A 23,374-nucleotide genomic window follows, 5' to 3' on the forward strand; every position below is an offset into this window, starting at 1 on the left:
TGTCTGATAAAGATCCTCACATTAAAAAAAGAAAAGATATTTATCATTTTTTTTGTTGTCTTTTATCTAAAAAAGATTTGTCATCAGATTTCGATAAACATATTAAACCGAAAACACGTTCCATTTACAATGGTAATGGCAATAATACCAATCTGGTGATTTATTGATCAATTGATTGATTGATTGATTGATTGGAATTTGATGTTTGATTATGCGTTTTAAGAAGAAAACAAAAAACTGAAATTAAATTAATCAATCATTGATTAGATAATCAATCAATAAATAGAGGAAGGTATTCGAAATGCGAGCCACACAAACACAGAAACAAACAAAGGATTGATGATAAGAGGAGAAAAAACATTTCTAAATGTTTTTTTCGAATATTTTTTTTTCTGTCTTAAATCATCACCGTCAAATCTCAACATCAGTTTAAGGCATTCATTATTAGTTTTTTTTTTCTTTTGCATAGTGATTCATTAAACATTGTCCACTATTATTCATGTTTTTTTTTTTTGTTTGGTAATCATTATAATTTAAGAGGAAATTTTTGTTTTTTTTCCTTTGGACAAGCAATAGAATATCATACGAGTGAAAAAACCCCATAGTCAAAAAAAAAATCTTTATTTTTTTAAATATATAAAATTCCTTATCTTTTCAAGCAAGAATTCAAATCCAAAAATGCGAAGAAAATCGGAAAAAATTATACGATTCTGTGTGGTTTGTGGTGACAAGGCAAAAGGTTTGAAATTTCATTTTCATTTCAATTTTTTTTTTTAAAGTAAAATGAATTATTTTTAATGATAATCATATAATTAGGAATGAATTTCAACGCATTAACTTGTCAATCATGTAAAGCATTTTTTCGACGAAATGCATTATCAAATAAAGAATTAAAATGTTCATTTGAAAATCGTTGTCATATTGATAAAATTACAAGAAAATTTTGTTCAAGTTGTCGATTACAAAAATGTTTTATTAATGGAATGAAAAAAGAATACATTTTAACGGATGAGGAAAAACGTTTGGTACGGGAAAAAATCCTACAAAATCGTCATCGTCGTGAACAACAATTAAAACGTATGAACGATAGTAGCTATAATAATCATTCAAATAGATCATCATCAGCTATATCGATTACATCACCATTCAATGATGATGATGATGATGACGATGATGATGATGTTGTTGTTGATAATAATGTAATCAATGCTTCAGTAACATCATCAATATTGAAACCATATTCGTATAATTCATTAATGGATTGCGATCGTGGATTAGTAGATCAATTTTATACATCGCCAACAAAACGATTTTCACCGGTCAGCAATAGTGATCATACTACTGACTATATGATGAGTCCTTGTAGTTCAACATCGATTTTTCCCGAACCCGAACAACCAATGTATATGGCTCATCTTCATCTTCATGATACAATCGATGTAAATATTCCTTATGTTGGTCCGTCATTTGATTCACATGATTTAGATGAAAATGTAAAAAATTTACAAACATTAAACATTCAACAAACATCATTCAAAAATGGTACAGGAAATATTATCAATCTTGATATGAATTATCAACAAACACCGTTAAATTTTGTTGCTGAAAAGATTGATGATGTTCCAAGAAATGTTACAGAAAATCGTTCTATTCCATTGAATAGTATGAAAATGGAAGAAGAGAATTGTGATGATTGTCTAAGATATCATCTACAAAAATCAAATGATTTGGATGATGAATCAACGATTGAAGCAATTAATGAATTTCAAGTTAGATTTGATATGAATATTTTTCATTCAAATGATTATGATTTGATGTTTTCGGAAAATGATAAACTTTTGTTAAAAGAATTATGTACCGCATGTACATGGCTGCATAATCCTTATAAACGAATGTTGATCATACGAAATCAACATTATCTTAATGATTCACCACATGATTGTACATTGGTCGATTCTTATCTATATCGAATAATTCGAGTGTCAAAACGATTAACACCATTCACATCATTACATTTGGATGATCAAGTACAATTATTAACATTTGGTATGATTGAAATTATTGGCTTATATTCAATGTTATGTTTTGATCCAGAATTTCAAGGATGGTCTTTCATTGATGTAAGCATATATTATCACTATGTCATTCTAGTTATTTGAATTTTTCGTTTTTTGTTTAGGATCATCATAAAATGACAATCAAAGTAAATATGGATTGTGTAACACCTTGTTGCATTAAATATGATTACAAAACAAGTGTTAAAAATTTTTACAATACATTTAAATATGAATGGAAAACTGATTATATTATTATTAATTTGCTTACGGCAACCATTTTGTTCACTGAAAGACCAGGTATTCGTGATTCGGCAAAAATCAGGTAATTTTCGAAATTGGATTACTTTTTTCTCAATTTTAATTATTTCTTTTTTAACTGGATAGAGAAAGAAAAAATCTATACATTCAATTATTGAAACATTATCTAAATCTAAAATATACGGATAAAACGGATGCAATATGGGCATTTGATCGAATGTTTTTAACAGTAAAAGCAATGCAAATGGTACAAACAGATCTAACGTTACATTTGGTTGCCAGTACTGCTGGTAAAAAATTTAGTCCATTATTGGGTCAATTGATGGCACAACATATAAGTCAACAATTATGGCATGAAGATGATAAAAAACATGATTGTAATATTAATCGTTTAGCAAATCGATCACGAATTATATGGCTTAACAAATCAGAAAATACGGAAACGGATCCGATTCGGACAGCCGAAAGCAATACTTTTAGCTTTTCATAAAATTTATTTATTTTTTTTATTGAATCTGATTACAATTGATAAAACTTTGTAAAAAAAATTATTCAATCAATCTAAATGTTTAGAACATGTTATTGTTTTATTTAATCTTTTTGTTTTTACGATTGGGTGTTTGTTTGACTAAATTTCGACCACATAAAATGGCCATTTTGTAGAATAGAGAATTGACCAAACCAAGTGCAACACCGAACGAAATACGTAAAGGCCAATTAAGTTTTTCTAAAAATGGATACACCCAAAAGTTGGTGGTGAAAGCGATGTAAAGTACCCAGAATGAATAGACATAGCTGAATAGATTGATTATGATCAAACCATGTGCTTGCTTTGAGGGAGGATTCCGATTACCGAAAATCAATTCGATCAATACTAGGAAAGCGACCAATGTGTGCTATATTATTTTTTAAAAAAAAGGCAAAAGAATAAATAAACATTTATACAATCTATTATTACATGCATTATATATTTTTCAGCTGTTCCAGAAACAACAGTTGTATAATGTTGTAAAGAAAAGGTAAAAAAAACAAATCATAATCATCATACCGATGTTTGATTTAGCCAAAACGGATAATATGCATCCAATGCTTTTGGAAATACCAATTCACGGTCTATAGAATAAAGTGTCCAGAATGAAATGGTTACAATCTTTATGGAATCAGGAAAAAAATATATGTCAAAAACTTATAGATTTTAACATTTTGGAAGATAAATAATAATAATTTACCATGGCGATTGGGAATACCAATGAATAGAACAGAAAATCAAGCAAACGTCCAAATGATTTTGGTGTCCATCGAAACGAACCAATCAATGCCAATCCGAAAAATCCAAGTTGTAATAACTGTGACATTTCAAATTGAAATTAAATGGATAATTTATAAATTATTAAGAAAAACGAAACAAAAAAAAAATTATAATTTACCAAATCCCAATAGGTTAGATATTTCCATTTGCCAAATGGTCTCCCTCGTACTTCAGGTGGTAATGTTTCATATGTCCAAATATAATATACTGAATATCCATAAGCAATAAAGGCGACAAATCGTACAATTAAAAGAAATTTATTTGATGCCATTTTAGTCATAATATTTTCCCATGTACCGATGATTATTATATTAGGGTTCAAACAATTAATACCATTAAACAAATTATTCAATAACAGCAGAAAAAAAATGAAATTGTAATCTCAACAATTTATCATTGTCGTTAATAATAATTTTTCCAATGAAATATACTCAACGATTTGATATGAAGCCACTACTCATGTATGATCATTATCAACAAATAGTTTAAACCAACATTGAGTATGAGGAAAATAGTCGTCAATTTTTTTTCTTATTTTAATTGAAAGTTGTCAACGGATAGTTTTAAGATTGGAATCTTCCTCAACACATTCATCATTTGAAAATATCTATCGATTTACATTTACTCCAATTGAATCATATTACAATTGATAAAACTTTTGTAAACAAAACAAACAAACAAAATTATTAATCAATCTAAATGTTTAGAACAATATTGTTTTATTTAATCTTTTTATTATTACGATTGGGTGTTTGTTTGAAGAAATTCTGTCGACAAAATATAGCCATTTTATAGAATAGTGAATTGATCAAACCAAGTGCAACACCGAAACAAATACGTAAAGGCCAATTAAGTTTTTGTAAAACAGGATACACCCAGATATCGGTTGTAAGAGCAATGTAAAGTACCCAGAATGAATAGACATAGCTGAATAGATTGATCATAATCAAACCATGTGCTTGTTTTGATGGTGGATTACGATTTGCAAAAATCAATTCGACCAACACAAGTAAAGCGACCAATGTATGCTATATTATTTTTCAAAAAAAAAACAACAAATAAACATTTACACAATCAATATTTTTTTCAGCTGTTCCAGAAACAAAAATTATACTGGTTTATAGAACAGTAAAAAAGGAGAAAAAAAACAGATCATACCGATGTTTGATGAAGCCAATACGGATAATATGGATCATATGCTTTTGGAAATACTAGTTCACGGTCAATCGACCAAAGTGACCAGAATGAAATGGCCACAAACTGTATGGAAACCGGAAAAGATTTGATTAATACTTTATGTTTTCATTTCATGTGTGTGTGTGTGTGTGTGTGTGTAAATGTCACTTATTGATTTTAATCAATAAAAAACATTTTGATAGATAAAAAAAACAAAGCTAATTTACCATGGCGACCGGGAATGCCAATGAATAGAACACAAAATCAACTAAACGTCCAAATGATTTTGGTGTCCATCGAAACGAACCAATCAATGCCAAACCAAAAAATCCAAATTGTAATAACTAATGACATTTCAAATTGGATTTTCAAATGAATAAATTCATAAATTATTGAACAAAACAAATTTTTTTTTTTTTTGAATTTACCAAATCCCAATAGGTTAGAAATTTCCATTTGCCAAATGGCCGATTTCGTAAGTGAGGTGGTAGTGTTTCATTCTTTTGACGATAAAATACTGAATAACCATACAAAAGGAATGCAGCAAATCGTATGATTAAAAGGAATTTATTTGATGTCATTTTTGTCATAAAATATTTTTTTTCCAAAAATATTGATGATAATTATATTATAATGATTTAACAACAATTGATGACAACAACAGCGGGAAAAAAATTGACATTGAAAATCATCAAAACAACAATAATTTACAGCATAAAATCACCATTGATTTAAAATTTTTTTTGCTCACTGGTTTGACTGGTGTTTGGGATTTGATGCCACTACTTACTCTTGATCATCAACGATTTTAGTTAAACCAGTGTGACGGCTAAAATAGTGATCATTATTTTTTTCATTATTCTTTTTTTGTTTTGTTTTGTTTACGAAACAATTTAATTGTCAATGGGACGTTCCATTTTTATGTTGGAATTGTTGTCCTTGACTTTATACATTACCGATCATCATCATTCATCACTCGAGAGTAATACCTAATTATATATTAGATAATCATTAAATGAATTGAATAAAATGAAATGAATGGTTGTTGATTTCAAGGATGATCCAGGAAGATTTTTTTTTGTTAATAATCATTTTAATCCTTTATGAACCAATTCTGTCAAATTTATTTATTAAATATTTTTTTTTGCTCATGTATATTTATAATATAAAGAGTCAGTAATGATTATAATAATAAAAAACAAATGGGAGAAGAAAAAATTAATTATTAATAAATAGATAAAGCCTGGAAATGACTTGTTGTTGTGTTGTCGTTTTTCAAAAAATGAATTTGAAGCAATTCATAATTGAAAGCAAGAGCGAAAAAAAATGATTAATTTCAATCACGATAACCTCGGGTATTACTATTGCTACTTGAAGTGGTGGTTGTTGTCGATTCCAGATAACGATTTATAAATTGTTCTTTAATATCACTGGTCAATTCCATAATCCAACGTAAAATTTTCGAATGAAGCATAAAATATTTTTCATATTCTGAACGTGGTTGTAAAGAATTTTTAAAATTTCTTTCCAAATTATACATATATGCTTTTGTAATGCTATTCATAACATCATTTGTATTTTTAATCAATTGATCTAAACTTTGTACAATCATTGATTGTGAATATTCACTATTTTTACCATCCGAATGAACATAACGTTCTAGTTGTGTATTTGTTGATTTAATTTGTTCATAAAATTGATCAATTTGATATGATGCATGTGATTTTGTTGAACGTGTTTCCGATGAAACATCTGTCCATGAAATTGGATTAATAAATCCATGTCCATAGCCCAAAATTTCAAGTGCAAGATCATTATGACATAATAGTTGATAATCACATGTCATAATTACATCATGCCATAAAAATTTTTTCAATATACCATACCATGGTTGACTATCTTCAAGTTGTATAAATTTTGTTTTATTAAAATTTAATTGTTCAATATTTTTCTGTATCATTTCTAATGTACCATTAATAACATGTTTATCTGTTGATGGATAACGTATTGGATTATCACGTATAATTCTAATACGTTCATATAAAAGATTAATATTATCTTCATTTGAACAATATTTTAAATTATTTGGATAGGTAGGATCATCTCGCCATCTGGTAAAATAGATTTCTCGATCAATTAGTACTGGTTATCAACGATGATTATGATGATAAAGAACCCCAAAAAAATATATAAATAATAAAATGGAAATACATTAAATAAAACAGAAAAGAGTTAATCAATTTTTCATTATTTATTTTGTTTTTGAAATGAAACATACCCGCATCGGAAATAGATATTTCCAACAACATCAATATGGCAATGACGATAAAAATTAATATCTTCATGTTTTGTATTTTGGTATTTTTTTTCTTTAACGAACAATAAATTATTAGTTTTTTTTTTTGCTGGCAATGTAGATGATGCGTATGATGAATGAATGAATGAATGAATGAGAAGCCAATTTATTTTTGGGCCCAGAAAAAAAATATAGTTTTCAATCACACACAGCTTAGCTAAGCGAATGTTTTTCGATGATGATGATGACGACGACGACGACGACGACGACAATGATAATGAATAATCGTAGCTGAATGTGCAATCTTATTCCTTACGAACGAAATAAAAATATAATAATGTTGTCCACCACTTTGTATTCGAGATGATTTTTTTTCGAAAAAAAACAACAACACTAGATGAAGAGACAATTTAATTAATTGCAATTCATTGAAAAAATATCATGGCCAATTTATATATAGAGAAAACAGAAATGATGATGATTCAAAGAAGAAGATTAATATTAGAAGAAAAAAAAATCTTCTTCTATTTGGTTCTACGATGTTGTTGTTGTTGTTGTATCAAGTGAAGATGATAACCTCCTCCAACCAAATTTTTTTTTTCTCTTTTCAAGCATATTTTTTTCTGAAGAAGAAAAAACATCGAGCATCATCATGATAATAACCAGAAACAGATATAAAGAGCTCCATATCACATTTATAATTTAAATTGATAATGATGTTGTTGTTTTTCATTTTAGATGGTTGGTTGATTGATTGGTTTATTCTTTGGGTTATTTTTCATTTCAATGTTGAATAGACCGATCATTCGACGACCGGTTCGAGAACGAGATGCAATAAAAAAATGTTGAGGCTGATTTCAACAAAACAAAAAGAAAATACTAAAGAAGATACATTCAATATGTGTGTATACGAAAATAGATGTGATTCATTTCAAGTTTTGTTTGAAGAATAATATTATGATCATTATCGAAAGACAAAAACAAAATTTTTGTTTTGATTTTTAGCGACTACATCATCATTACAGTTGATAAAGGAAAAAAACAACAACAAACAAGAACTTTTGCCAAGTTCTTTGAATTTTTTTTTTCATTCAACATTCAATCCTTTCCAAACCAATTGTAAAGAAACAAAAAAAAACCAGAATACAATAGGAAGTGAATAAATAATTTCAAGGTTAATGATTAATAATAATCATGATCATCAAAGGGTTAAAAAAAATAATAATACCGGAAATATTTTAATCAATCAAATCATTATTCATTATCGGTCAATGATCGAATAATGATTGAATATTTTTACCAAAATGTCCAATCCAATTCAATTCAAAAAATTAAGGATGTGTAACTTTTTTTTTATTATTCAAAAATTTTGTTTTTCAAATGTAAAATGATAAAGATAGAAGGAAAAAAGGAAAAAAAACAATTTTATCTATAATTGTTGTTCATTTCAAAGAAAAAACAAGGTCTGGTGGTATATTATTCATCATCAATATCAAAGTTTGTTTTTTTTTTGTTGTTGATTTGATTGATTAGATTTTTCTTAGCTGTTTCCGTTTAGTTATTATTATTTTTTTTCATTCATATGATGTGCGTGTAATCGGTATTTGGGTGCGTTTGTAATGTGTGTGTGTGTGTGTGTGTGTTTAAACAGGCTATTGATAAGCTAAAATGAGTTAGTTTTTTGTTTGTTTGTTTGTTTGATTGATTTAAGATTCATTGTTTTTTTTCAGGTTAATCATATATTTTGTGATTTTTGTTGTCGACGAATACCGCGTAGATCGATAATAAACCATGCGACCAATACAATGAATAATATATACATGATGATTTTACCGATCAAAATTGGTTCTTCAGAATAGATACCAACCACTGTTGTATAAAGTAGGCCAACAAATGTTATAATAGCATAGGTCAATGATAGACAATAATGTTCCATAATGACACCGATCAAACCGATCAAACAAATGATGAATCCGATTACGATAGCAATTATTTGACCTACCCACTTGATAATGATAATGATAATAAAATATAAATGGGAAAAAAAGATATTTTTTTTTTTTTGGTTTCATTGAATTTACAATTCTTACCTTAGTTTGTCCTTCATTTTCTCTCGCCTTATTCAATATACCATCGAGAAATTGTCGAGTTGAATTATTATCAATCGAACCAAGATCGACATTGATTCGTGTTATATTTAATTTAGCCAAATTATCACCAACTGTATTCACTGCATTTGTTATTTGACTTAATGTTGGAATTTTGCTTGTAGTATTACGATTATCCGGATTAATATTATCATCGGAATTGTTTCGTTGTACTAATGCAATGGTTGTCAAAATTAATACCAATAGATCGATCGAAATCAATACGACTAATGTCCATTTACGGCATTTAAAACCGGACGGATAATTTACTTGACGATTCATGATTTTTCAAGGATTATATAAATCAACAATAATGATGATGATCGATGAGAATCAATTGAGAATAGGAAAAAAGATGCGAAAAAAACAAATTCAAGGCAATCTTAAGGCAAAAGACACGGAACAACACAACACAATCGTGATTGAATTAATCAAACCAAAACCAAAACCAAACCAAACTAAACAAACGAATGAATGATTATTATGCGACAAAAATTCAACTTGAAGAAATTGTGCAAATGAAAATTAGATCACAACAGAATTGAATTCTGTTTTTTTTTATGATGATGATGATGAGGACTATAAAAAGTGTGATGACAGAGTATTACAGAAGTTTTATGAGAAACTTTTTTTTTATTCACTTTATGATCTAAATTCTATTTGGTTAATTCTTTCGACGAAATGTTAATGAATGAATGAATGAATGAATGATTATATCAGAGCTGGCCAAACTGCGGCTCGCGAGCCGCATGTGGCTCGCGAGCCACACTTCTATAATTCAAAAATCGAGGGTGAGGAGGGTGAGCTTGGCCACCCCTGGATTATATCAACGTTATCATCGAAAGAAAAAAATTCGAATGTATTTTTTTTCGTGTGAGCGCGTGCGCCACAAAATTCTGTAGGTTTTGGGAGTTGTCATCAACAAAGTTTTTCTTTTGGTTTCATAACATACCGAAATGAAAGCAAGTGTTTTTCATTCATTCATCCAAACAAAAAAAAAACTAGCCGATGTTCCATCATCATCATGTTATCATTATTATTATTATCGTCATCATCATCATCTGGCAATTACATCGATGTACAAAGAGAGAGAAAAAAATATATAATTTAGCCTTGTAACCGAAAAGAAAAACAATAAAAAAACACGAATTAAACATGAACCACTCCAACAAAATGCGACAATTGTTGATGATGATGATGATAATAATGATGAAACTTTACCGCCTATATTCAATTCAAAATGAAAATTTTCAAAACGAAAATCCTACATCCATCCATCTGCGTCAATATTTATTCTATACGACGACAACAATATATGGGCGTATACACAATAATTTCGAATGTTTTGAATGTGTTTTGTGTTCGAATAACGCATGTTCAAGAACATTTTGATTTTTTTTTTTTGAATTTCTATTTTTTTGTAGTTAATTGGAAAATGTTCAACATTAGGTATTTCTATGTTTTTTTTTCAGTCTGAATGTTGGTGTCTAGTCTCACTTGAAGAACAATGAAAAAAATGAAATTATCCATTTCAAGGTTAATTTTTATGAAAAATATACCATAAATGACCATTTTTGATCATTATGAAAATCATTATCATTATCAAATCAAAAATGTTTTTTTTTGTTGTTGGCAATGATTACGGAAGAAATCATGATTTTATTTTTATTTTTATTTTCACTGATTCTTTTCATTTGATTAGAATCACTTATGAACTTTACAATACTTGTAAAAAGAATAATGAATATTTTTAGAATGTTAATTATTTTTCATTCGATTTAGCGGAAAAAAAATCAAGAATAAAAGAACAAATGTTTACATAGAATATATAATTGTGCCATATGTTTAGAAAACAATGAACAAACTGATCTGAAAATTCTGATTTTCTTGAGAGTTAGAAAATTATTATGTCAGGTATAGAGAGACATAACAAAAATGTCCTTGATATTCTGGTGGTCATAGTTACCGAATTTAATTTTCTTTCCCTTTTCCACACCGTTTCGTGGAAAAAAATCCCGAATTCTCCATTCAAAAACCTGTTGAAATTTACCTTTAAAGAATTTCCCGATTTCCAAGTTGGCTTTTGAAATATTGGTTTTGAATATTTGTTCAAGATTCAATCAACAGATGTCCGTACTAAATTTGTAAACAAACATTCATTGTTTTTTTTTGCATCGCATTATTTTAATCAATTGTTTAATCACCGCATCTTTCTAAATGATCTTTTCATTTTTTTTGTTTTGTTTCCCAATAACATGCAAACATTTCTGCTATTTCATCCGAAGACAATCATTATCCACTACTGTTACAGTAATTGAGTAATTGGATTCGATTTTTATTTGTATGTTTGTATGTTGGAGTATGTTCATTTTTTTTCGTGAACAAAATACACTTTTTTTAAAAAAACAAAATCATTTGCCAAAAATAAAACAGTTAAAACCACATTTTTGTTAGGTGTTGTCATAAACATCGAATTACATCAAATTTCTTGAAAAGGCGGATACTTTTTTTAATTTACATTGGCATGCGCTACGGATAATGATAATTTTTTTCACTGTATATCAATGGATAAATTTGTCAACGAAGTTTTATTTTTTGCTAAAGATTTACGAAACAAAGTTCTATCAACAATACCGTTAACAATGTCATCACGTTCACCACATAACATAATCGATCCAACTTCATTTTCATCGGTTGTACGAAATCCTAGTCTACCGGTTTGTTGTTCAATTCCTAATGGTAGTTTGGAACTTGGAACTTTGATTTCAATCTATGCTACCATAACATCGAATGGTCGTAAATTTCGGGTCGATTTTTTCGAAGGAAAATGTCCACACATTCATGGTGATGGTGTAAGATGCGATGCAGTTAGTGATGATAACAATATTGCATTTCATTTTAATCCTCGAATTGGTGGTGGTGCCGAAGGTCGTGATGTGGTCGTAATGAATTCATTCTGCAATGGTCAATGGGGTTCGGAAGAACGTTTTCCAGAATCTTTCCCATTTCAAGCCGATGCACCGTTTCGAATGATGATTTTAGTCGAATCGGATGGATTTAAAGTTGCTGTCGATGGAAGGCATTCATATGAATTTAAACATCGATGCGATTTTCGTGATATTGGTATGTATGGTGTATTTGTTAATTTGATCTAATACACTATTCTATGATGATGATAGCTCGAATGCACATTGAAGGAGATCTCATATTGGATTTGATCGAATTTCGTAAAGAACTTCGTTATCTTGCTCGAACAGAATCAACATCATCATCATTGACAGTTGATTCAACAACATCAACCGAAGAGGCTACTGGACCAACAGCTCCTATTGGTGGTGACATACCATCATCAAATGAACAATCGAAATCTGTAACATCTCCCACAATTCCTTACATGGAATTCGATCCAAATCTATCGCGACCATGTGATATTTATATTGCAGGAATGTTACCCGCAAATATACGGGATAATTTCACCATCAATTTGGCAAATAGTGTTGAAGCTGAACAAAGTGACGCCGGAATTGTTAACATACCGGTTCACATTAGCATTCGAGCAGATATTCAAGCTATTGTCCGTAATACAATGACAAATGGTGTATGGGGTGAAGAAGAACTTTATCTTGAGGGACCTTTTCAATTGATACCTGGAACACATTTTGATTTAATGATCAGTAATCGTGAAGATAAAGTAGTTATGGCTATTAATGGACAACCAGCATTTGAATATAAACATCGACATGATCCGAAAACAATCGATTCATTACAGATTAAAGGTGGTGTTGTTTTAGTTTCGATTCGTTATGAATTCAAATGAATAAGAAAACTATGAATGGATGAAATGTTTTTTTTTTGGTTTAATTTTAATCATCGACATTATTGGTCATATTTTTTTTTTAAAAAAAATCAAAGATTAAATTCAGTGTTTCTAAATAATGATATTTTTTATTATTATTTTATCGTTCAAATATTGTAAACAACAATTGTATTTGTTTAAAATTAAATATCAATCACTTGATCACTGATGATCATGTGGAAATTGTTGAATGGAAAATAAAACAAGTTCTTTTTGTTTTGTTTTTGTTTAAACGAATTTTTTTCTCCATTATCAATCATTCGGAAAAAAATTGCACTTGATAAATTAGTTTTTCTTCAAATCGAATGTAATCAGAATTCGTAAATAGTTAATTGTATAAGTGAATATTTTTTTTGTCGGAGTATAAAACCGGTGTGCATGTGTTTCATCGAAAATTCAAATATCGATTGGAAATCAAACAAATAAAATAAAATAAAAAATATTTGACATGAAAAATGAGATTCATATTTTTACAATTAAATTAAATGATAAAAAATGAAAAAAAAATAAAATGGTTAATTGCAATGACAAATCTATGAGGACAATTTTCGTTCGGAAAAAAAATCAAGAAAGTTCCAACATTTGTGTCGAACATTCATCGGTTTCTTGTTGATCTTTTTCGTTTGATTGATTATCAAGATGATGATTTTGAATAGATTCCTCATCCATTGATTCTTCATCATTAGTATTGTTGACTAGTTCTTCATTATTAACATTATCATTTACATCTTGCATATCTTCATCCTCATCATCATCATCATCATCGTCTTCATCATCAATACTGATAACTTCATTATTATTATTATCGACTAAACTCCTGCTATCTATTTCTGGTTCATCATCATTATGATCTTGTTTATCTGTATCATCGATAGATGATAGATTTTTTGTTAATTGATCTTCATAATTGATTGTTTCTTGTTTCTGTTGCTGTTGATCATCGGAAATGTCTTCAGTTTTTAAAGTTGTTATATTTGAACATTCTTCATTCTTAAGAATTTTTGATGATTGTTCATCTTTAAATTCAACATTTGTAATATTCTCCGGTTGTTTACAAGATGTAACATAATTTGGTGTATACTTTTCTGTTCCTTGTAATAACCTTGATAAAATTAATCGTTTGTTATTATCGGATTTAGGAGATGATATTTGTTGTTGTTGCTGCTGCTGCTGTTTGGCAGCCATTTGGCTTTTAAGGATGGCAACAGGATTAATAGGTAATACCAAATCAGATGTTGATCGTGGAAGCTGAGCTAAAAGTGTGCTTTGTTTCATTATTGTAGCATTGACTTTTTGTTGTTTTAATTGCCTTGAGACAAGAGAATTATCAAAGGCTGCCAATACGGGAGTCATAGTTACAGCGAATTTTCCTTTGGTTATCGATTGTTGTGCGGAATAATTTAACATTTTGTTGGAATAAGAATTAATCAACGGTGTTGGTGATTGATTTCTTGAGCTTGATCGACTATTACTACTACCACCACCGCTACCTGGAATATACTTGTTTTGAAAATTATCGCCCATCAATTGTGCTCGACGTTTGATGGCCGAAACAGCCTGTTTAGTGATTCCATAATCACGTGCAATTCGTGCACCCGATTCATTACGTTTCAAACGATTAATTATGTCCAATCGTTCGTCACTAGTTAGATGAGGTCTTTTAGGTAATGATGCAACCGATGGTGATGTTGAATGTTGAACATTCATCGTATTTTTTGCTTGAACCGTAAAATTCGGTGGATAAATCTGTATGGTAGCACTGTTCATCTTTGACCTATGACAAAAAAAAGAAAATTAAATAAAAAATAAAGATTTATCATTTCACATTCATTTACTAACATAGTCAGAACTTTATCGTCGGTTTTTGCAGGCTGAACATTGGAAATGTTCGAATTATTCGAAGATTGATAATTGCTATATGGTTTCAGGCCAGATTTTAGTACCGTTGATAATATTGTTGATGATAAAGGCAATGTTTTGGATTTATTTTTTGTTTCATTATTGTCATCTTCCAATAGAATAACATCGTCATCATCATTGGAATCTTCTTCAGAATCTCCTGATATTTGATCTGATTCTCTATCACAATTGTTTTTATGTGATTGACCATTTAGAATAATGGATGTTTTATTCATTGAATGAACATCATTTGCTTTGAAATCATCATCGTCATCATCCAAATCGTTGATTTCATTATTATATGATGAAGAATCATCACCATCATCATCCTCTTCGTCATTGTTTGTAATACGACTATTATTGTTATTGTTATTTTTGTCAACAACATAGGTTTCCAACTGTGTCAAAGCATCGAATTTTCCCATAAGAATCTGATCCAATGCATTATTTAATTTATCTAAACGTTCAACATCTTGATCGGCCAGACGATTTGTTTCCAGATTATTGTTTATCAATGTTTGCTGTTGCTGAAAATTTGTTGTATTTTTTAATTTTTTTATCATTTGATGATGTTTTGTATAAGCAACAGATTCATTGTTAAACATAGCCGATGATCGTTTACGAATTAAAGCATCTTTTGTACTATATGGAATGATGGTTACTGGATTTTTTGTTGATGAAGTATTGACTATATTTTTGTTTGAACTACAATTATTCCAATTGATTGGCTGGATTTTATCCAAAAATGATCGAACCAAACTTTTATCTGGACGACCATTTACACTGTCACAGTTGACCAATCTAATATCTAAATCATTGGAAAATTTATTTTTCAACGATGATGATGATGATGTGGATGTATATTTGCCAGCAAATCTAACATTACCATTCATCGAATTTGAATGACATTTAAGTGATATTAATTTTTTATGTTGAACATTTTGATTATCGCTATCATCATATTGATCATCACCATTACGAATAATATTATTCACTATTTGTGTTTGATTTTGTTTAATCGGTAATAAACGTTTATAATCTTGTTCAAATTGATTCCAACGAGACCAAAGTTGATCTTTGCCATTACAAACACAGATACTCATATGTTCTTGTACAAGATCACGATATTGTTCGAAAAGATCTAGCAAATCTTGTGTAGCACCTAATTCATTTGTAATACGATCATTTTCACGTCTTAACTCTTCAATGGCATTCATCATTTCAATGTTATTATTTTGGTTATGGTTGATCATTTCTTTATCTTTCACTTGATTTGAATGGTGGCTATGAAATAAATGATTTGTATTTGTCAATCGTTGACTTTTGTTTATTGTCGAATGATTATTTCGATGAGTTGATGAACCGGCCATATTGATATGGCCAGATATGTAATCATCACTTTTTAAATCATACGAATATCTTTGATTATTATCTGTCGAATTATATGATATTTCTTTGACCAATTGACGATTATTCTTATTCGAACAAACATTTGACAATTCTTTCAATGATATTTTGATAGTTGGAAGTTTTTGTAATGGTGATGAACAAGTAGATGATATTGGTGAAGATGGTGATGATGGTGACGACGACGACGACGAAGATGAAGATGAGGATGAACACGATAATGATGATGTCATCAAGGTTTTTCTAGACAAATTAGTTGTCATAGCTTTTTAAACAATTAAATTCAAAATTGATAATCAGATTTTATTTGTTTGTTTGCAACTAAATTTAATTGAAAAAAAAATTGAAATCAATTAAATTTTTTCCATCATTTGAAAAGTAATAAAAACTAACAACAAACCTAGATTGATAAATTTTGGTTTGAAAAAAATGCGAAAAAGAAAATGCCGATTAAAGAAGTTTAAGTTGGAAGTTTAGAAATATGCACAAAACACATGACAGAGGGAAAAAAATCAACAATTTTTCTATTTGGTTTATTTTTGTACTCAGAATTTTAAGTTTTTATTTACTCATTGCACAATTTGCACTTGGAATAATATCACATAACACAATCAAGGGAAATTTCAAAAAAAGATGGCACCGAAATCATAGAATTTCTATTTTATTGCAAAAAATAATGGTTAACCGGAAAAAAATAGGAACTTTAAAATTTTTGAACTTTTTTATTTCAATAATTGAATCGGTTTTTGTACTTGAAAATTTTCGTTATAAAAAAGAAGAATGATATGTGTGATGTATGTTGTGTTCGGTGGTATCGCTTAAACGATGATCATCATGTTAAATTGAAAAAAAAATTCAGATATCTGATTCTGTTTAGTTGTTGAATGGAAAACATTTCCTCGTGATGATGATGATGAACAACAACAGTAACTCAAATCAAAACCCAAACACAGAAAAAAACATAAAGTACAATGGCTTATTATATGATAATGGTGGATGGCGGCGTGGTTTATATCCCATTTTCACATAAAATCATTCAGCATTAATCAATGTGGAACATGATGATAATAATTGTGAGTATTTGAACGAAAAAAAAACATTAATTTTCTAGGAAAAAAATGTATCATCTTTTACGATTTTTTTTGTTGATGGAAATAATTTTACATTATCGATTGATTGAATTTGACCATAGTAATAAATATTTTCTTTTGTTGAAAAAAAATGTGCAGAATAAATTGCCGAAAAATAAAAATTCACCGGGATGTTTTATTAGTGTGCGTGGATGATAGGGTTGTTGTTATATTTTATTCAATTTATCATCAGTTTTTATTGATTGATTGAAGAATCGATAATTTTTTCAGATTTTTTTTTTCGTTAATGTTGTTCGGAACAACATATTCGTTAACACACACACACACACATGATCAATGCCATTTATAATTTAACTTTAAATTTTCTTTACGCGTTTCATTTCATTTCATTTCATTTTTTTTACACAGACAATAAACATACGGACGAAGGACGACAATAACAACATGGCCATCTTGCGCGCGTGTGTGTGTAATGTTGTCAGTATGGTGTTGTGCTCAAGTCACGTAAAAAAAATCGTATACACATTACATTGATGAAAAAAGAACATACCATCCAATAATATTCAATATATTGATGGCCAAATGTGTATACATGTGTAAAACAAAACCACCGAAGTTATTATTTATCCATGGATGGATATTCATGAATTTTTCTTTTTTTAAAAATGACCATTAGGGTCAATGTTTGAAAGAATCGAATAATTTCACTTTGAATGAAAGGAAGTAGTTAACGATAACTATTTCAACATAATTTGAATCGAATTATCATTTTTGTTGATTATATTGAATCGAAATAGTTGAATGAATTGTTGATGACCAGGATTTTGGATGAATAAAATTAAAATTTCTGGCCATACTATCCGTTTAGTATTTATCCTTCAACAACAACAACAACAAAAAAAAGACAAGGTGAAATCAATGATAGAAACACAGATTTGTTTTATCATAATCCTCATCATCATTCAATAATATTTCTTTAAAAAAATGTCATCTCATTTAGTCAAATGATGAAAAAAAACTTATTAACTAACTCTAACTATACCACTAACCAGTTACATTCCAAGACGATATTAATAATATAATTTGAATGAAATCCAATTAACAATTTTCATCATTATTTTATCATTCATCATCATTAGCTTCTGAACAGCAAAATTCAGACGATAACACCAAAAAAAAACAACACATAATTTAACCTTGGTTCATTTTGTATATTCGTCCGTTCTCCAGATCAACAAACAAACAAACAAGACAAAGTCATTCAAAATGATATTTTTTTACATTTTGGTCTTGTTGTTGCATATCATTTTGCCTGACTTTTGTTTGTCCTTGTGTCTCTCTCTTTGTTGTCACAAGGTAACTTGTGTCATTGTGTGGTTTTTGTCTCCTCCTTTTCACATTTTGAATTTCTTTTTTCTGCTAAAAACTCAAAATATTTTCATTCATGAAAATATGGGAATCTGACAAAAAAAACCAGAAAAAAATTGAAAAAAAATCAATGATGATTGTCGCGACATCTAGAAAATTCTATTGACCAATCGCTCCAAATTTTTTTTTAATTCGGGCGTTTACATATACCGACAACATTTATCAAAATATGCCGCTGCCTATATCAGTTCTACAACACATGCGTTGTAGCATCGGGCACCATATAACAATGGATACCATTTTTTTTGATTAGTTGACTTTCGTTGACTTAAACTTTGGGCGTCAATCAATCAAATCACAGCAAACAAATGAATGAATGATTCAAGAATGAACCTCTGTTGCTATTTATCATTGTTGCTGCTGCTACTCCCGGATAATAATGAATGTTGAAGGACATTGGATGAAAACAAAATGCAAATCATATCCATTTTTTTTCAAAAAAAACAAAACAAAATTGGATACAATCTATACACAAATGTTATGGTAATTTGTTATAAAAGCTGGCGCAATCGGTCGGTTAAATTTTGTCAATATAAGCTAGCGCACACATGGCGCCTCACAATTGTTATCATCATTAGTAATCATATTTGACTCATACATATAATATGTTGATCGAGGACAAACCAGCGCCACCATTATCATAATCATTGAATTTTTATCATTATTGTAAGAAAATCTTATTCATCATTCTTTTATCGAATAATAAAAGGCGCGTTGATTATATGTCCTTGATGATTTGATCATCATAATTCGTGAAACGATATACTAAATATCTTTGAAAAAAAAAGCGCAACAATCATCATCTTTTTATTATGAACAAATGATTATAATGATTTAATTTAATTATTATGACACTAAAATAATCTTTATTTGACCTTGATATTGGCATATTAATTCGGTTTGTTATTTTTTTTGTTGCAATGAATTCTTAACACGGAGGGAAAGGGTAGAAAATTATCGCCCAATTCATAGAATTCTCATTTAGAAATCAACAAATGATTTTCAATCATCTATGATTTGTATTGGGATCCATATATTCATGTTGAAGGATTTTTGTTTGTTTGTTGCTTGTGTCGAATAAAAGACGCCATATTATTGTGTTTGACCTTGTGGCGACAAAGTCATCAGCCAATTGTGGTGGCCAGTTGATTGAAACTTATGGCGAATATTTATATTATGAATAGTATATATCAGCAGTAATAGCAAAATATTGTTATTCAAGGTTAGAAGCAAACAAACTTTTACAAACACCTATATTTATATATGGATGGATAGGGAGAGAATTTTAAAGACAAGTCATCATCATTGGTATCCATAAATATATGAAAACAAAATATATGACATTGACAATCCACAAAACTGGAATTAAATTGATTTTTTTTCTGGTTAAAACAAAATAATGTTTCTAAAATAAAATATTAGGATTTAATTATTATGCCGGTTACAATCAAAGCAACAAGTGGCATAATCTATAGTGGTTATCATTTAATATTTAATCATGTAGTCAAATTATCCTTATGGATACAAGATTTTCCCGATTCATCATATTCAAGTTTAGAAATCCATAATTGTTGAAATGTTCCCAAAGATGCAAGTATTGATCCACCAATCCATGATGCATATTTACGTTCAGTTGAAGAATTATTCGCAACAACTTTATGACGTACATTTTTTGGTGCTGTAGCCATCATTTCGTTTGTCATACGATCGGTAAATCCTTCGATCAATGTATTTCCACCAGCTAATATGATAGATGATAATAGTAATGGTCGTATATCGATATCACATTCATTAACGCTTGATAGTAATAGATCTGGATAGGTTAGCCATTCTTTTGGTAGATTTGATAAATATGAATATGAACATGTTGTCGATGTTTGTTGTTGTTGTTGTATGAATTCCGATATATTAAATGATTTGTTGAAAAATATTTCAGGTATTAAAAATTGATCATTCAATGAAACATCCATATTGTAGCCATCAGGAAAATGATAATTAATTGGATCATAATACTTTTCTGCTTCATTAAGATCATATTTGGTGTCATAAACTTTCAATACTGATGCTTTATAGTTACGTATTTCGGATAATAGCATATAATTTTGCCATGAATTTGTTAATCCTATTTTTGTTATTAAAATATGAAAAATATGTGTAACGATTATTATGAACTTGAAAAATCATCATAATTACCATCAGCAATCTGTCGTTTATTCCAAATGGCAGGTTGTCCTGGTTCAACTGGTTGTTTCGATTTGATCATATAATATGGATTGACTTCGACTTTCATTTCATTCAAATGTTTATAACATAAACTGGTAATAAATTCTCCGGCAAAATGATTACGTTTAATCGCTTTTTCGATCACATAGCCTTCGTAAACAGGAATAGCGGCCGTATGATCGGCACCAGAATCGAATACAATTCCAGATGGTCGTCCAACACTGAATGCTACAAGCATTGCATTTTTAGCCAAATAGAATGCCGGTACATTATATTTTTCAAACATTATTTCCGTTATTTTTTCACGACATTTTTTGGAATTCCACTAAGAATTTTAACAAAGTAAAAGTGTAAATACAATGAAATATTGAAAGCATGCTCCATTATCTTATTTACCGAAACTTCCGAGAACATAACTGGATGCTGTGATGATTCGGACATGATATGTCGAGCATAAATATAATCAAGCATTTTTTCAAATAAATCCCAATCGTCAACTAAATTGAAAGATATCAATCATCACTTTTCATATAAAAATTATCAACGTACTCATTCCATCTCGAAGAAATGTTTTAATCTCTTGGCCAGGACGGGCAACATTTACTTGTGTGGTATCAATGTAAAATCTTCGCTCTTTACTACCAGTGGATGAAGAACCGCTATCTACACGATCCATTTCCGTGGCCAATTTACTTGGAGCATCGTGTATGGCAACTATGGATGGTATTTCCGATTTTGGTGCATCTTCACCTGCATAGCCAACTTTTGTTGAAAAACTACCAACATCGAAAACAATTGCACCAACTTCGTCTATCGTATCATGTGTAAAGTAAAAAAGCTATTATAGCGCCATACTAAATTGATTTCGATTAACAAACCTCCACCATAGACATTCGACATTATTTGTAAATGAATTTCTGATTTTAAAAAATCCGAAGATTTTTTTTTTTTTTTTGTTTAAAAAAATATTGTCAAACTCAGAATTCAAAACAAAGCATGTATGGGCTCAACGTAAAGGACGTTTTTTTCTTTTTCAGACAAAAGGATTCACCTTTTGCAGACAAAATGGCAAATTCTGTATTAATTTAATTAATAATAAAATGTCAAGTGGTTAAAAAATATGATAATACATTTTCTAAATGATGATAAGCCATACATATATTAATAGCTAAATTGAAAATTAGGTCGGTTGTTTTTTCTATCAAAAGATGACATACGTTAGTGAAATGGCTTTTCTCTACTTCCTTTGGTTAAGTTTATCAGTTCTTATTGTTGACTGTTCTGACTATGCTGATTGGTATCTAGTCTGGCAAGATGAATTCAATGGTGAAGAATTAGATTTGAATCATTGGGAATATCAAATTGGTGGTATCAATTTTGGCAGTCATGAAATAGAATACTATACAAATCGAACGAAAAATGTTCGTATCGAGAATGGCAGTCTGGTGATTGATGCTCAGATTGAAAAATATGATTCATATAATTTCACTTCGGGTCGAATTCATGGTAAACAATCTTGGACATATGGAAAATTTGAAGCTCGAGCTCGTTTACCTAGTGGACATCAACTTTGGCCAGCTATTTGGATGATGCCTCATCTCAGTAAATATGGTAGTTGGGCGGCAAGTGGTGAAATTGATATTATGGAAAATAAAGGTGATCATCCTGCCGTTATCGAAGCTACTATTCATTATGGTGGTAAAAGACCATATAATACACATACAGGAAGTGGACCACGTGATTTTCACTGTGATCTTAGTAAAGACTTTCATTTGTATGCAATTGAATGGAATGCAAAAGAAATCCGTTTCTATTTGGATAATAATCACTATTTTACTGCAGATATCGATCGAATGATGTGGTCGGGCAAAGGTCCAAATCCATATACTCGAAAAGGCCAACCATTTGATCAATCATTTCATTGGATTTTGAATGTTGCAATTGGTGGTAGTTATTTCGGTCCAGGGCCTTATGTTACACCTGAACAAGCAAAACATTGGCCAAAGTCCACAATGGAAATTGATTATCTACGTGTTTATCAACAAAAAAAATAACAATCTTGAAAATAAAAATTGAAAGAACAATTAATTAAAAATTGATCACTTGTAACATATTATGTTTTTTTGTTGATTAAAAACTAACTTTTTTGAGGGAAATTTATGCAGCTGAGCAAAGAATGATATTTTTCAAGTTTTAAATAAAACACTTGAAAATTACCTGTTTATGC

General features: G+C 29.4%; 9 protein-coding genes across 9 annotated transcripts; 3 read left to right on the plus strand and 6 right to left on the minus strand.

The window, feature by feature from the left end:
- Positions 1-260: 260 nt before the first annotated feature.
- Positions 261-2,881, plus strand: LOC113797384 (uncharacterized). Its single transcript, XM_075824756.1, has 4 exons — positions 261-739; positions 817-2,120; positions 2,180-2,379; positions 2,442-2,881. Exons 1-4 carry the CDS (start codon positions 679-681, stop codon positions 2,803-2,805), a joined length of 1,929 nt encoding a protein of 642 aa, XP_075680871.1. The 5' UTR covers positions 261-678; the 3' UTR covers positions 2,806-2,881.
- Positions 2,878-4,041, minus strand: LOC113797389 (androgen-induced gene 1 protein-like). Its single transcript, XM_027347755.2, has 4 exons — positions 3,743-4,041; positions 3,545-3,661; positions 3,364-3,465; positions 2,878-3,211 (listed from the first exon to the last, which is right to left on the minus strand). The coding sequence occupies exons 1-4, from the start codon at positions 3,902-3,904 to the stop codon at positions 2,903-2,905; spliced, it is 690 nt and encodes a 229-aa protein (XP_027203556.1). The 5' UTR covers positions 3,905-4,041; the 3' UTR covers positions 2,878-2,902.
- Positions 4,042-4,307: 266 nt separating this feature from the next.
- LOC113797391 (androgen-induced gene 1 protein-like) lies at positions 4,308-5,510 on the minus strand. Its single transcript, XM_027347756.2, has 4 exons — positions 5,229-5,510; positions 5,028-5,144; positions 4,783-4,884; positions 4,308-4,652 (listed from the first exon to the last, which is right to left on the minus strand). The coding sequence occupies exons 1-4, from the start codon at positions 5,388-5,390 to the stop codon at positions 4,344-4,346; spliced, it is 690 nt and encodes a 229-aa protein (XP_027203557.2). The 5' UTR covers positions 5,391-5,510; the 3' UTR covers positions 4,308-4,343.
- Positions 5,511-5,900: 390 nt separating this feature from the next.
- Positions 5,901-8,030, minus strand: LOC113797388 (uncharacterized). Its single transcript, XM_027347754.2, has 2 exons — positions 7,079-8,030; positions 5,901-6,942 (listed from the first exon to the last, which is right to left on the minus strand). The coding sequence occupies exons 1-2, from the start codon at positions 7,143-7,145 to the stop codon at positions 6,137-6,139; spliced, it is 873 nt and encodes a 290-aa protein (XP_027203555.1). The 5' UTR covers positions 7,146-8,030; the 3' UTR covers positions 5,901-6,136.
- A 397-nt stretch (positions 8,031-8,427) lies between these two features.
- Positions 8,428-9,976, minus strand: LOC113797332 (uncharacterized). The gene is made up of 2 exons (XM_027347689.2): positions 9,187-9,976; positions 8,428-9,101 (listed from the first exon to the last, which is right to left on the minus strand). Exons 1-2 carry the CDS (start codon positions 9,523-9,525, stop codon positions 8,832-8,834), a joined length of 609 nt encoding a protein of 202 aa, XP_027203490.1. The 5' UTR covers positions 9,526-9,976; the 3' UTR covers positions 8,428-8,831.
- Positions 9,977-11,807: 1,831 nt separating this feature from the next.
- On the plus strand, positions 11,808-13,332 carry LOC113797334 (galectin-4-like). Its single transcript, XM_027347691.2, has 2 exons — positions 11,808-12,366; positions 12,423-13,332. The coding sequence occupies exons 1-2, from the start codon at positions 11,808-11,810 to the stop codon at positions 13,058-13,060; spliced, it is 1,197 nt and encodes a 398-aa protein (XP_027203492.1). The 3' UTR covers positions 13,061-13,332.
- Positions 13,147-17,068, minus strand: LOC113797333 (uncharacterized). The gene is made up of 3 exons (XM_027347690.2): positions 16,806-17,068; positions 14,939-16,726; positions 13,147-14,873 (listed from the first exon to the last, which is right to left on the minus strand). The coding sequence occupies exons 2-3, from the start codon at positions 16,666-16,668 to the stop codon at positions 13,664-13,666; spliced, it is 2,940 nt and encodes a 979-aa protein (XP_027203491.2). The 5' UTR covers positions 16,669-16,726; positions 16,806-17,068; the 3' UTR covers positions 13,147-13,663.
- A 3,258-nt stretch (positions 17,069-20,326) lies between these two features.
- LOC113797379 (actin-like protein 6B) lies at positions 20,327-22,190 on the minus strand. Its single transcript, XM_027347743.2, has 5 exons — positions 22,026-22,190; positions 21,697-21,957; positions 21,544-21,644; positions 21,118-21,472; positions 20,327-21,046 (listed from the first exon to the last, which is right to left on the minus strand). The coding sequence occupies exons 1-5, from the start codon at positions 22,045-22,047 to the stop codon at positions 20,421-20,423; spliced, it is 1,365 nt and encodes a 454-aa protein (XP_027203544.1). The 5' UTR covers positions 22,048-22,190; the 3' UTR covers positions 20,327-20,420.
- Positions 22,191-22,315: 125 nt separating this feature from the next.
- LOC113797304 (glucan endo-1,3-beta-glucosidase-like) lies at positions 22,316-23,303 on the plus strand. The gene has a single exon (XM_027347659.2). The coding sequence runs from the start codon at positions 22,356-22,358 to the stop codon at positions 23,199-23,201; it is 846 nt and encodes a 281-aa protein (XP_027203460.1). The 5' UTR covers positions 22,316-22,355; the 3' UTR covers positions 23,202-23,303.
- The last annotated feature ends 71 nt before the right edge of the window (positions 23,304-23,374 follow it).

This window comes from Dermatophagoides pteronyssinus, unplaced genomic scaffold (assembly GCF_027571235.1).
Source record: "Dermatophagoides pteronyssinus isolate colony J.1.1.1.1 unplaced genomic scaffold, Derpt_VIB-CSIC_2022.12 sq0002, whole genome shotgun sequence".
In the NCBI taxonomy this organism is placed as follows: Eukaryota; Metazoa; Arthropoda; class Arachnida; order Sarcoptiformes; family Pyroglyphidae; genus Dermatophagoides; species Dermatophagoides pteronyssinus.